Below are 12,824 nucleotides of genomic sequence, written 5' to 3'. Positions count from 1 at the left end.
CGCTCCCCAATTAAGGGGCCACCAGCCTCCTGTGACATATTCTACTGTATGTCTCTCAGGTGGAAAGATACTTTAGATTTCAGTGATTAAGTTTCTTCTTCACTCGGCCTCCTATATGTGGTTCCTCATCACGTTGTTGGGAGAGTCCATCACCATGGAGTTGTATAGAGACCAGTTTGCTTCCGTCAACAGAATATTCTGCACTGCTCATTCCACATGGTGTGGGTGGTCGATAGGTTAGTTTGTTGGTCTATAGAAATGAGTTGGTTCTCTCTACCTAGGTTCATGTTCATATTCATGATAATTGGAATAGCTTTCCTCTGTGGTATCAATAACATATATGTTCCTTAAGTCACCCAATCATATCTTGGAAGGGAAAGAAAATGTTGAAGTACACTACTACCTAGCTTCATTCTTGTTAGATCACTCATGATAATCATAATCCTCCCAACCCTAACTCCATTCCATAGGTTTAATGAGACTTTCCGTTTCCTGTTCTGGACCATGTTTGGGGTGGCAAACCAGGACTATATGGACATGTCCGAGTTTGTGGTGGCATGATCCTTTACGGCATCTTCACCTTCGTCATCGTGCTGCACCATATGCTCATTGCATCAATGATCACCAACTCCTGCCAGAAGATTGTGGCGAGATCAGATTAAACTCAAGAAACCTGGCTCTTAATTTGTCCGCCTCAAGGGCAGGATAATGCCTTAGAATGGAAGAAACTGCTTCCCAATGTAGCAGATAAAAGTGTTTCAAAGCTCAAATTCTAGACCTTTGTGACACAAAGGTAAAGTTTAGGGGAGATTCTAGGATGGGCCCTGACTGCTGCTTACCTGTCCCCTCTCAGGATGTCGCTGACCTTGAGTGAATATTTGCCCGATCTAAGCTCTCTTCAGAGGTCTCACCATGCCTGTTCCCTTCAACATCATTCCCTCCCCTAAGGCCTTTTTCTACCTCATACGGTAGGTTATACTGTGTGAATGTGTGTTATACAGCCAACTTCCTCTACCAACAATAGAACAACCTCTTATCTCAAAGGTCAGTTTCATCTCATATTTCATATTCCACCTTCTGTCCTCTAATTGGTGTGGGAACCTGTCTGGCTGGAGGGGAAGCAGGACCTTCTATTCCACCTTCTTCCCCACCATCTCGTTGGCGCTTACCTTTTTATATCTGGCCCCAGGTTAAGGTATGGCCAGATGGAGCAGAACAGGAGGTGGTGGGGCCAGATGGAGCAGAACAGGAGGTGGTGGGGCTAGATGGAGCAGAACAGGAGGTGGTGGGGCCAGATGGAGCAGAACAGGAGGTGGTGGGGCCAGATGGAGCAGAGCAGGAGGTGGAGCCAGATGGAGCAGAACAGGAGGTGGAGCCAGATGGAGCAGAACAGGAGAGAGAATAGAGAGGAGACAGTGAGGGGAAGGGGGAGATTCGGATATAAAAAGGTAAGCACTAATGAGATGGTGGAGAAGGTGGATGGAAAGGACAATCCAGTGGAGGCAGAAGTAAGGATGGAAGAAGGTAAAGAGAAAAAGGTAGATCGGACTTGTAGGAGGTGACAAAAAAGTGAATGATATGGGAGGACGTGGGAATGAAGGGAAAGTAGACATGGGCCTGGGAGATCTGAAAGAGGAAGGTCAAGGTGATGGAACTGAAGGAGAAAAGAGTGGTGGGGAAAATCAACATGACCGAGAGGTGGATTAAGGGCCCGGGGAGGGCGTTGGAGAATGTGACTAAGAAGAAGGCTGCCACAGCTAGCGTGGTGGTGGAGAATACTGCCAGGGCTGGGATGAAGATCCTGGTGGAGAAGGTGGTTCCTTCCCGACCGATGGCAGCAGCAGCAGCTCACAGGACACTGTCTTCGGCTTGCAGGAGGGGGAGGGGTCCATCAACAGAGGACCAATGAGAACTGCACATCTGAGTGCATCATCTTCAGATTAGAAGTGTCAGCCAGTTAGCATTGTTTCAGTCAACTCCATAGTCCCTTAATAGGTTGACTACATTAGATCTTTACATCAAAGCAGCAATATACACTTGCAGTAGATAGCATAAAACTATTTTGCTGTAAAATGAGCTACAAATCATTCAAAGGCATGTATATACACGCAAGGTTGGGTAGGTTACTTTCTAAATGTAATCCGTTACAATTACTAGTTACCTGTCCAAACTTTTAAGCAATGTCATTTTTGGAATAAGATTACTTTCCCCTTAAGAGGCATTAGAAGACTAAAAGTATCCATCAAATGCATCAGGTGTGTCATCATAGTGGTCTCTGACTTGTGGTCAGACTCACTGAGGTGGAACAAACTTAAACTTGCACCTTTTTTCAATGCTGAATTGAATGTCATTGAGAAAACAGAAAGGTGTCAATGTATATATTCACAAAGATTCCTTCTTGAATTTAGTAATCTAGTTTTTTTTAAGTATCTGTAATCTGATTACAATATTGCTGCTGTTACACTGATTACAAAAAAACTAATCAGAATACATGTAATCAGATACTCCACTACCCTGTATACAATATTGTTAAGTGATGTAGACAAATTAAACATGATCTGTGAACACCTAGTGATACCGATGTCTGCTCCATTGGACCACCTGTTTGAGACCGGTACTAACTCTTATTCATTGTCATTATAGACATTCCAACCTAACAATTAGAAAGGATAGAGAATTACAATTTCACTTTGAATACATATTTTCAAACCAATATTAAAATAACAAAAATATATACAATGTCCTTGAGTGTTCATTATATAAAGCAAATATATTGAGTAAAACTGGCTATACTGCTCTGACAGTCTCTGTTGGTCAACCTGGTCTCAGAGCATTTCGTATAATTCTGTATGCAAATCCGAAGTACTTCGTTTAGTATGTGTTACGTTTGGTAAGTATTCACAAAGATGGTTACTTAAGGCAAAACAACCTGGACAGAGCATTTCGTATTATTATATAAGTAAATCCAAGACACTCCATTTTGTATATGTTACTTTTCAAATGGTATGTATTAACTTGTGGATATACATCACCCATTTCAGAAGCCCCATCTTCCTGATACAATTCCCATCAAGTACAAAATAGCATCACCTTATGCCATGTAGTTATTGCTAAACTACTGTACACCTTGACAAAAGTACCACAGGACATTGCATGAACACAAACGTAATTACATTGGGCCTCCTAAGTGGCGCAGCAGTCTAAGGCACTGCAGTGCTTGAGGCGTCGCTATAGATCCGGGATCGATCCGGTCTGTGTTGCAGCCACCTGCGACTGGGAGACCCATGCGACGCACATTCGGCCCAGCGTCGTCCGGGTTAGGCCGGCTGGGATGTCCTTGTCCAATTGCGCTGTAGCAGGCCGGGCGCATGCACGCTGACACGGTCACCAGTTGTAAGGTGTTTCCTCCGACACATCGGTGCGGCTGGGTTAAGCGAGCAGTGTGTCAAGCTTGGCAGGGTCGTGTTTCAGAGGACGCATGGCTCTTAATTAACCTTCACCTCTAGCGAGTCCCTACGGGAGTTGCAGTTATGGGTCAAGACTAACTACCAATTGGATATCATAAAATTGGGAAAAAAATAATTACACTGAATAAAAATATAACCGACACACACAAAAAGCTTCTCTCAAATGTTACACATTTATTTACATTGCTGTTAGTGAGCATTCTAATCTGTCAGAAACAGTCTCATGGAAGCTCATCTGTGTGCTCATCATCCTCACCAGGGTCTTGAACCGACTTCAGTGGAATGCTCACCTACAGTTCATCCAAGATGAGCATTGGAGAAGTGTGCTCTCCATGGATGAATCCCAGTTTAATTGTACTGGGCAGATGACGTAGTGTGGGCGAGCGGTTTGCTGAGGTTAACGTTGTCCCATGGTATGGGCAGGCATAAACTACATACACATTTTATTGATGGTAATTTGAATGCACAGCGATACCGTGACAAGATCCTGAGGCACTTCGTCATGCCCTTGATCCCCCATATCGCAAGGATCTGTACAAAAATTCCTAGAAGCTGAAAATGTCCTAGCTCTTCTATGGCCTGCATACTCTCAGATCACCCATTGAGCATGTTTGGAATGCTCTGGATGAACAAGTACGAGTGTGTTCCAGTTCTCGCCAATATCCAGCAACTTCATGCAGCCATTGAAGAGTGGGACAACATTCCACAGAACACAATCAACAGCCTGATCAACTCTATACAAATGTCACACAGCATGAGGCAAATGGTGGTCACACCAGATACTGACTGGTTTTCTGATCCACGCCTTTTTTGTTGTTGAAGGTACAGTATGTGATGAACAGATGCATATCTGTATCCCAGTTGTGTTAAATCCATAAATTAGGGCCCAAGAAATGTATTTCAATTGACTGATTTCCTTATATGAACATTAACTCAGTAAACTTAAAATTGTTGCGTTTATATTTTTGTTCAGCATACAAAGCAATTTTATTTTCCCCACAGGTCAAATACAAAATACTTATAATATACACAAATTTTGTTTGAGTTCATTCAGCAAGTTATGAGATCCTTAGATGTACATATTAACAATGGAGTAGACAAAAAGTTTGTAAACTCAATCCTATACAAAACAAATCCACAGACAGTGTAACTGAAAGATAAATAGAAAAGTTTACAGTTAATAATCTGGTATTAGCAGACAGTGCACACCTTGTACAGCACTATAGTAAGGCTACATTAGCATTCCCACAACAAACATAAGAGCCTGTTCTATTAAGAGTCTGATCTGACTTCAGGTCAGATTACTGTATAATGTTACCTGACCTAAAGGCAATGACAGTGGGGTTCAAAGATCCTGAGGACTTCAGTGGCCCACTGCTATGGTTAATTAACGAAAGAGCGGGGAGGAGTGGGGTGCCATCTAAGAGCCACACATCAGGCAGTCGTCGCGGTTCTCCAGGGAACACACCATAGCGGCTCTGTTGAGCTCCTTGATCGCCTCCAAGTTCTTAGCCGACTGAGACTCCTTCAGCTTCTCCTTGTTCAGGGTGAACTGGATGGGGTTGGCTGCAGGCTTGGTCCTCAGGTAGTACATGCCCGTCTTCAGACCCTGAGGAGTGGAAAAGAGGTTAGTGGTTTATTTAATATTCAGCACTACTTTGACCCTCATACGTTGCCTCCCTAGCCAATCACGCCTAGTTCCCATTGTTCTGGGTCCTCGGCGGAGACCTGTCACTCTCCGCCCCTTATGACACCCGCTCGACACTTTCAGTCAGACTACAATGCTTCAAGGGGCAGCATCAGCCAGCCATTTTAACACCAGAGTTAAGGATGGCCCTGGGCTAAGAAAATGCAATCTTATAGAAACTTCAATAGGCAAGCTGACTCACCTGCTTCCAGCCGTAGAAGTGCATGCTGGTGAGCTTGCCGTAGTTAGGCTCAGCGATGTGGATGTTGAGGGACTGGCTCTGGTCTATGAAGGCCCCGCGGTCAGCAGCCATCTTCAGAATAGTCTTCTGGGAGATCTCCCACACAGTCTTATACAGCTCCTTCAGGTCATCTGGGATCTCAGCAATGCCCTAAAGACAAGTAACAATAGAACGTCGACAACTACTAAAAAAGGATTGCACTTTTAAAATATAACAAAAAAAGTTAGACATGACCTTCACAAAATACAGTCAAAGGGCATAATTGCACTGATTGGTCTTCATTGATTGTGATGGTCTGGGTTCTCACCTGGATGGATCCGTTCTGACCAATCAGCTGGTTCTTCATCTCCTCATTCCACAGCCCTCTCTCTGTTAGGTCCTTCAACAGATGGGGATTCACAATCTGCAAGGAGCACAAAGAACATTAGTCCTCATATACACACACAACTCTAGCTTTTTACACTCCCAAACTCAGAGCCTTCTTGTGTTTGAGTATGCTGTGTGTGCAGAAGTCTAACTGTCTATGGAACCCACAGAGAGTGGTACTGACCTGGAACTCTCCAGAGAGGACTCTGCGGGTGTAGATGTTGCTGGTGTAGGGCTCGATAGACTCATTGTTGCCCAGGATCTGGGCTGTAGAGGCCGTGGGCATGGGGGCCAGCAGCAGACTGTTCCTCACACCGTGCCTGGAGAGACGGGGCAGAAGGGTGAGTGATGTGGTGATGAAAAAGGCGACAACATTTAAATCCACTTGGTTGGTCATGTATGTGTTGAGACTAGTTGTAGTTGGGTTGGAAAATGGAGGACAAGGTTGAGAACTTACTTGGCAATCTTTTCCTTGAGAACTGTCCAGTCCCACAGGTCAGTTGGGGTTTTGTCCCACATGTCGTACTGAAGGATCTGGGGAAAATAACCATTTAAGCCTGAGACCCACACCAGAACATTCTCCTTAATCCAAGATTAACTATCGACAAGTTAGTTACCCTAAACAAAAACCCTACACAGGATATCTAACATCTCAGTTAGGTGTAAGGGTGGTGGTACTCACTCCTTTGCTGACAGGGGAGCCTGGGTAGGTCTGGTAGGCACCGAGCTCAGCAGCAAGCTCACAGCTGGACTCCAGGGCAGCGTAGTAGATGGTCTCAAAGATCTGAGTGTTGAGCTTCTGGGCCTCGGCGCTCTCAAAGGGGAAACGCATCAGGATGAAAGCATCAGCAAGACCCTGCACACCGATACCAATGGGCCTGTGGCGCTTGTTGGAGTTCTCAGCCTGGTCAGAGAGGAGGCGAGGCATGGGGCAATCAGTTACTGGTCCACATGAAGATATAACCTGTAGAATCAGTCTTGCTGATCATATTATTAGTATCACTAAGTTGAACGCTAGACATTACCTCGACCACAGGGTAGTAGTTGATCTCAATGATCTTGTTGAGGTTCCTGACGATGACCTTGGTGACATAAGCCAGCTTGCTGAAGTCAAATGTTCTCTCTGGCGTGACATACATGTTGAGGGCGATGGATGCCAGGTTACACACTGCCACCTGAGATTGGGAAATAGGAGCCAGATAGATTAGCGTCACACTTAAGCCATTTAAACATTCTTTGATGTGAACCAAGGACTGATCCCCAAGGACTGTCGTTGCTTCAACATGTACCTAACCATAAACACCCATGCCTTTCTTAAAATCAATACACAGAAGTATGTATTTTTAAACCTGCATATTTAGCTAAAAGAAATCCAGGTTAGCAGGCAATATTAACCAGGTGAAATTGTGTCACTTCTCTTGCGTTCATTGCACGCAGTCAGGGTATATGCAACAGTTTGGGCAGCCTGGCTCATTGCTAACTAATTTGACAGAATTTTACGTAATTATGACATAACATTACACAACCTTCACAGGAACGGGAACAGGAATATTTAGACTGATGGATGCCACCCGTTAGATAAAATACGTAAACGGTTCCGTATTTCACGGAAAGAATAAACATCTTGTTTTCGAGATGATAGTTTCCGGATTTGACCATATTAATTACCTAAGGCTCGTATTTGTGTTATATTATAATTAAGTCGATGATTTGATAGAGCAGTCTGACTGAGCGATGGTAGGCACCAGCAGGCTCATAAGCATTCATTCAAACAGCACTTTCGTGCGTTTTGCCAGCAGTGCTGCTGTTTATGACTTCAACCCTATCAACTCCCGAGATTACGCTGGTGTAACGATGTAATGTGAAATGGCTAGCTAGTTAGCGGGGTACGCGCTAATAGCGTTTCAAACGTCACTCACTGAGACTAGTTGTTCCCCTTGCTCTGCATGGGTAACGCTGCTTCGAGGGTGGCTGTTGTCATTGTGTTCCTGGTTTGAGCCCAGGTAGGAGCGAGGAGAGGTACGGAAGCTATACTGTTACACTGGCAATACTAAAGTGCTTATAAGAACATCCAAAGGTATATGAAATACAAATGGTATAGAGAGAAATAGTCATAATTCCTATAACTACAACCTAAAACTCCTTACCTGGGAATATTGAAGACTCATGTTAAAAGGAACCACCAACTTTCATATGTTCTCATGTTCTGAGCAAGGAACTGAAACGTTAGCTTTCTGTTTTTGCATTATTTAAACCGAATTGAACATGTTTCATTATTTATTTGAGGCTAAATTGATTTGATTGATGTATTATATTAAGTTAAAATAAGTGTTCATTCAGTATTGTTTTAATTGTAATTACACAAATAAAATAAAAATATGCCGATTAATCGGTATCGGCGTTGAAAAATCATAATCGGTCAACCTCTAGTATGGACTTGGTCAAAAGTAGTGCACCAAATATGGAATAGGGTGCAATTTCAGACAGCTTCAGTAGTTCAAACAGTTTAGGTAATCGATTGCCCTCACCTCATCATGGCTGGTGTACTCTACAATTTCGGTACAAAGGTTACTGGACTTAATGGTGCCCAGGTTCTGCTGATTGCTCTTCCTGTTGCAGGCGTCCTTGTAAAGCATATAGGGGGTGCCCGTCTCAGTCTGGGACTCAATAATGGCATGCCACACCTGCTGGGCCTTCACCACCCGCTTGACCCGACCCTCCTGCTCATACCTGACGACAGACAGAGACAGACCCAGTGAGACATTGCACAGGGAGTAGACTGGTATGGAGCAGTTATACCAGGTCAGGAGCGCCGGTCTTACATGGTATAGAGCTTCTCAAACTCCTCCCCCCAGCACTCGTCCAGTCCAGGGCAGTCACTGGGGCACATCAGGGACCAGTCCTGTGGGTATGATACACCATTGAGTACTGATATCTTTCAAGATATTAATCTAAACAGACCCACTCCTTATTCCCTTCTTTAATTCAACCTTGAAGAGTGATGTACAAAATATACTAGAACTCGAATTTCATGAAATTCCATATCTGGTTTGAATACTTCAGTTGATACATGTTGCCGCATACCTGGTTGCTCTCCACTCTCTTCATAAAGAGGTCAGGGATCCACATGCCATAGAACAGATCTCTGGCCCTCTGCTCTTCCTTCCCTGTGTTCTTCTTCAGATCCAAGAAGTCAAACACATCAAAGTGCCACGGCTCCAGGTACATGGCAAACGCACCAGGTCTCTGAGGAGGGGGGCAATGAGCGGGAGTTAAATGCCTGATGACGGTACAGTAAACACAGGCCAGAGTCTGAAAGACCGTATACATGTTCTCAGAGCCATCAGACTTGGGTGATAGATAGTGGGTCATCTCTGCGCAGAGCGCTAATGCATATCTATGAGGTCATCCTGTGGCCAGAGTCAATAACAAAACCCGAATTAAAATCTAATTTCATTCTCACCTTGTTGCCTCCCTGGTCCACATAGCGTGCTGTGTTGTTGTACACTCGGAGCATGGGAACCAGCCCATTGGAATTACCATTTGTCTTAAAAACAAAAACAAAGAAGCCTCAGTAACTGAGTGACTCGCCAAGCATCAATGAAACACGAGTCATTTTTTCTCATGTACAAACTTTCCCCACAATCTGTCAGAGCCATCAATCACGCCAAGTACCCACTGTTCTGGGTCCTCGGCGTAGACATAGCCCCATCACTCTACACCCCTCCTGACACTTAGTCGGGCAGTCTTATTTATGAACGTGATCCTCACCCCAGCAATGTAGCTGCCCGTGGCTCTGATGCAGCTGACTGCCACTCCGATGCCCCCTGCTGATTTAGAGATTAGGGCACACTGCTTTAGGGTGTCGTAGATGCCCTCAATGCTGTCATCCTTCATGGCCAACAGGAAACAGCTGGAAAGTCAACAAGGACAACTAATTTAAAACAGATCAAGCGCTTTTCTGGTTTGCACTTAGAACTTGTCAAATATGTCAGTATTTTCTGCAATTCAGTAATCATAGCCTGAGGAATGGCTTCTAGTAGAATGGCAAAAGTAGATCCAAAATATGAAGTGCTTACCTGGACAGTTGTGGGCGGTTGGTGCCAGCGTTGAAGAGTGTGGGCGAAGCATGGGTGAACCACTTCTCTGACAGCAGGTTGTAAGTCTCGATGACAGCGTCAATGTCAGTCTGATGAATCCCAACTGCCACCCTCATGAGCATGTGCTGGGGTCGCTCGGCAACTACACAGAAACAGAACAGGTCAGCATGAGGGATGGAGCTCATCTGAACCACATTTTAAAAGAACAGCTCTGAAAATGTGCCTGTTTGGCCAGGTGCCACTGGTGAGGAGCCCTAATCCAGTGCAGCATAGGTTCGTATCATGACAAGATGTCAATTATTACAAGGACAGAAATTATGTAACCGACTCACCTTTCCCATTAATCTTCAGAAGGTACGACCGCTCAAGTGTCTATGTAGAAAAACACAAAAAAGTGTTTACTTTCCTACCATTGCAGAATTGACTTTTAAATTATTATGGTTTATAAACCGTGTACTGTAAAAATGACCTTGAATCCAAAGAAGTTGTAGGAGAAGTCCCGGTCAAAGATGATTGCAGAGTTGAGGCGATCCTTGTTTTCTAGGACAATGTCAAGTGTCTCCTTGGCAACCATGGGAGAGTGGCATCTGTTTAGTGGGTTGACATAGTTGTAGAGATCCTCCACCACATCTAAAACAGCATTGACAGAAAAAATTAAGAGATTTCCAGATACCTTAGTTTCACACCCAGGGTTTAGAAATTACTTTTAGGTACCAATTTCTTCAGTTAGCAGAAGTGCGATTGTCAGCTCACTGGCAAATTCGACATCCGTGCCACTGAATGAGTGGACAGGCTGAATCTTGGCTACTTTGAGTGAGCCTGATAATGGAGAAATATGCATAACTTGCAAGAGAGACTTACCACTGAACACCTTCTTGGTCTCCTTGTGCAGGTTGGAGACGGCGATGCGGGCAGCCAGGATGGCATAGTCGGGGTGTTTCGTTGTGAGGGTTGCAGCAATCTCTGCAGCCAGTGTGTCCAGCTCCACTGTAGTGACCCCACTGTACAGACCCTGGATTACCTTCATGGTGATCTGGGTCTAAATGTGGGACAACAGGCAGTGTAAAGGGTGCGTTAGAGGAACACAGCACACAGAAACACTAGAATTAACAAACAACGGAAATGAACATGAACAATGAACATAAAAGATCGACTCACTGGATCTACAAAGTCAGAGTTGAGTCCATAGCACAGCTTCTGAATACGGGAAGTGATCTTGTCAAACATGACACGCTCTTCGCGCCCATCTGAAAATGATGTAATGACGGAAGTGTTAATTAAGCAGAAAATCAACAATAAAATATATGTGCGCGCCATGGAAAAGGAATTTACAAGTTAATGTCAGTAATTGCCACAAAGCTTAAAAACTAGGTTAATTTAGTTATGTAATTGATGGGATAGTCACGGATACTAGCAAACGTCCTGTTGTGTAACCCAGAAAGCTGTTTTGGGGAAAAAAAAAGTATCATTTAAATACTCGAAAATGTTAACTAGCTATATGATTAATTGATGTGATAGTCACGGATACTTCCAATCAAATGCCCTCGACAGAAGCACCTAACTGGCTAGCTAAACTACAAAACGTTGACAAATTTGGCGCCAAGTTTGACAAAAGGAACATTGCTGCAAGACTGTCAATAACCTGTTTTGATCGTTCTTATCAAACGACACGACAGCGGTCTTTCTCTAGCTAGCTAACGCATTCAATAACATTAGCTACCTAATTAGGCAAAGTCATTCAACGTGGTTAATGACAGTACAGTAGCCAACGATATAATAATACACGTTCAAAAGGTTGCTTGTAAGAAGAAAAAAAAAGTCAAGAGTCAGTCAAATTGCAAACTTAGCTAGCTTTTGCTATTATTCCGACTAGAAATTACCTACCTCGCTTTATCACATGCATGTTGACAAGGGTTGTTTTCTTTCCAGAGAAAGTGCGAAAAATAAGAATACTGATATATAGCTTAGAATGTACAGAGAGTGTCACGCGAACAGCCGTCGAAGACTTCAAGTGCAGAAGATAAACCGCGAATAACTACTTCTTCCTCTATGAAGTTTAACAGCGGTTGGCATCCAATTTGTTGCATTACCGCCACCTACTAGATTGGAGTACAACTTCCTTATACTTTGCTTGAAAAATACAAATAAATACCCTACCATCTAACACTACACTCACTAATTTCAAAATGATATAAAATCAAATTAACACCACCCTACTCCACTAATTAAATGTATGTATTCCTACCTCATGCAATCATCCTGAAAGGATGGGACATTACCACTTAGCACACACTGTAACTCTTCTGATGTCAAATCTCACACACCCAAATACCTCTCTGCAGCTGCCACCACAACCTCCATTTTCTGAGACCATCCCTGCTGTACAATTGATAACATTGCTATAAATGCTAAAAATCCAATCTTACTGAAACTTATATCACTTTTTGGCCTATCCCTCTGTACTGGTATATCTCTACTACTCTCACCGCTCCTCCCCCTTAACCCATCTTCCTCAGCATATGACAACTTCTGCACTACTCTAAACTTGGAAACCTCAACCTGCCTTTCTCGCACGGGACATTTCTGATCCCCAGCCACATGGGAACACCTACAATTAACACATAACACTACTATCCCCAATGCTACACATTGCTTTGTCTCCTGCCCTTCTGCAGACTTCTCACACCTGTGAACCTCCCTCCTACACACTGCTGCCACATGCCCATAAGCTTGACACCTGTAACAACGTAATGTATTCTGAACAAAAGCTCGTACAGGATAACTTATATATCCCAACATGACTTTCTCAGGTAAAGAATCCACATCAAAACTCAAAAGAACAGGCAACGACCCATCTGTTTTACCACTCACGCCACCCTGTCTGCTTCGCACCAAACGATGAGATTCACAAGCACTGGGAATATTCCCCTTCAGTTTGTCAGCTTTTACATTTTCCGCTACCC

At 43.8% G+C, this 12,824-nt stretch overlaps 1 protein-coding gene and 1 non-coding gene across 2 annotated transcripts; both read right to left on the bottom strand.

Annotated features, from left to right (window-relative positions):
- Nucleotides 1-4,423: 4,423 nt before the first annotated feature.
- LOC135550606 (ribonucleoside-diphosphate reductase large subunit) lies at nt 4,424-11,893 on the bottom strand. Its single transcript, XM_064981575.1, has 18 exons — nt 11,746-11,893; nt 11,020-11,108; nt 10,723-10,900; nt 10,331-10,491; nt 10,194-10,233; nt 9,841-10,003; nt 9,533-9,674; nt 9,225-9,308; nt 8,846-9,007; nt 8,584-8,663; nt 8,290-8,491; nt 6,787-6,936; nt 6,444-6,665; nt 6,219-6,295; nt 5,946-6,081; nt 5,703-5,798; nt 5,357-5,545; nt 4,424-5,076 (listed from the first exon to the last, which is right to left on the bottom strand). Exons 1-18 carry the CDS (start codon nt 11,762-11,764, stop codon nt 4,888-4,890), a joined length of 2,379 nt encoding a protein of 792 aa, XP_064837647.1. The 5' UTR covers nt 11,765-11,893; the 3' UTR covers nt 4,424-4,887.
- Nucleotides 9,100-9,178, bottom strand: LOC135551176 (small nucleolar RNA SNORD83). The gene has a single exon (XR_010457221.1). It is a non-coding gene; the product is annotated as a small nucleolar RNA SNORD83 (small nucleolar RNA).
- Nucleotides 11,894-12,824: the final 931 nt, after the last annotated feature.

This window comes from Oncorhynchus masou, chromosome 12 (assembly GCF_036934945.1).
Source record: "Oncorhynchus masou masou isolate Uvic2021 chromosome 12, UVic_Omas_1.1, whole genome shotgun sequence".
NCBI classification, from domain to species: Eukaryota; Metazoa; Chordata; class Actinopteri; order Salmoniformes; family Salmonidae; genus Oncorhynchus; species Oncorhynchus masou.
This window is presented reverse-complemented; position numbering and strand designations above follow the sequence as displayed.

Excerpts from the sequence above, each read along its gene's own strand:
- LOC135550606 (XM_064981575.1), bottom strand. Across the intron at positions 10,901-11,019 it reads ACTCTGACTTTGTAGATCCA|ACCCAGATCACCATGAAGGT; the intron begins GTGAGTCGATCT and ends TCCCACATTTAG. Across the intron at positions 5,077-5,356 it reads ACTTCTACGGCTGGAAGCAG|GGTCTGAAGACGGGCATGTA; the intron begins GTGAGTCAGCTT and ends TCCACTCCTCAG.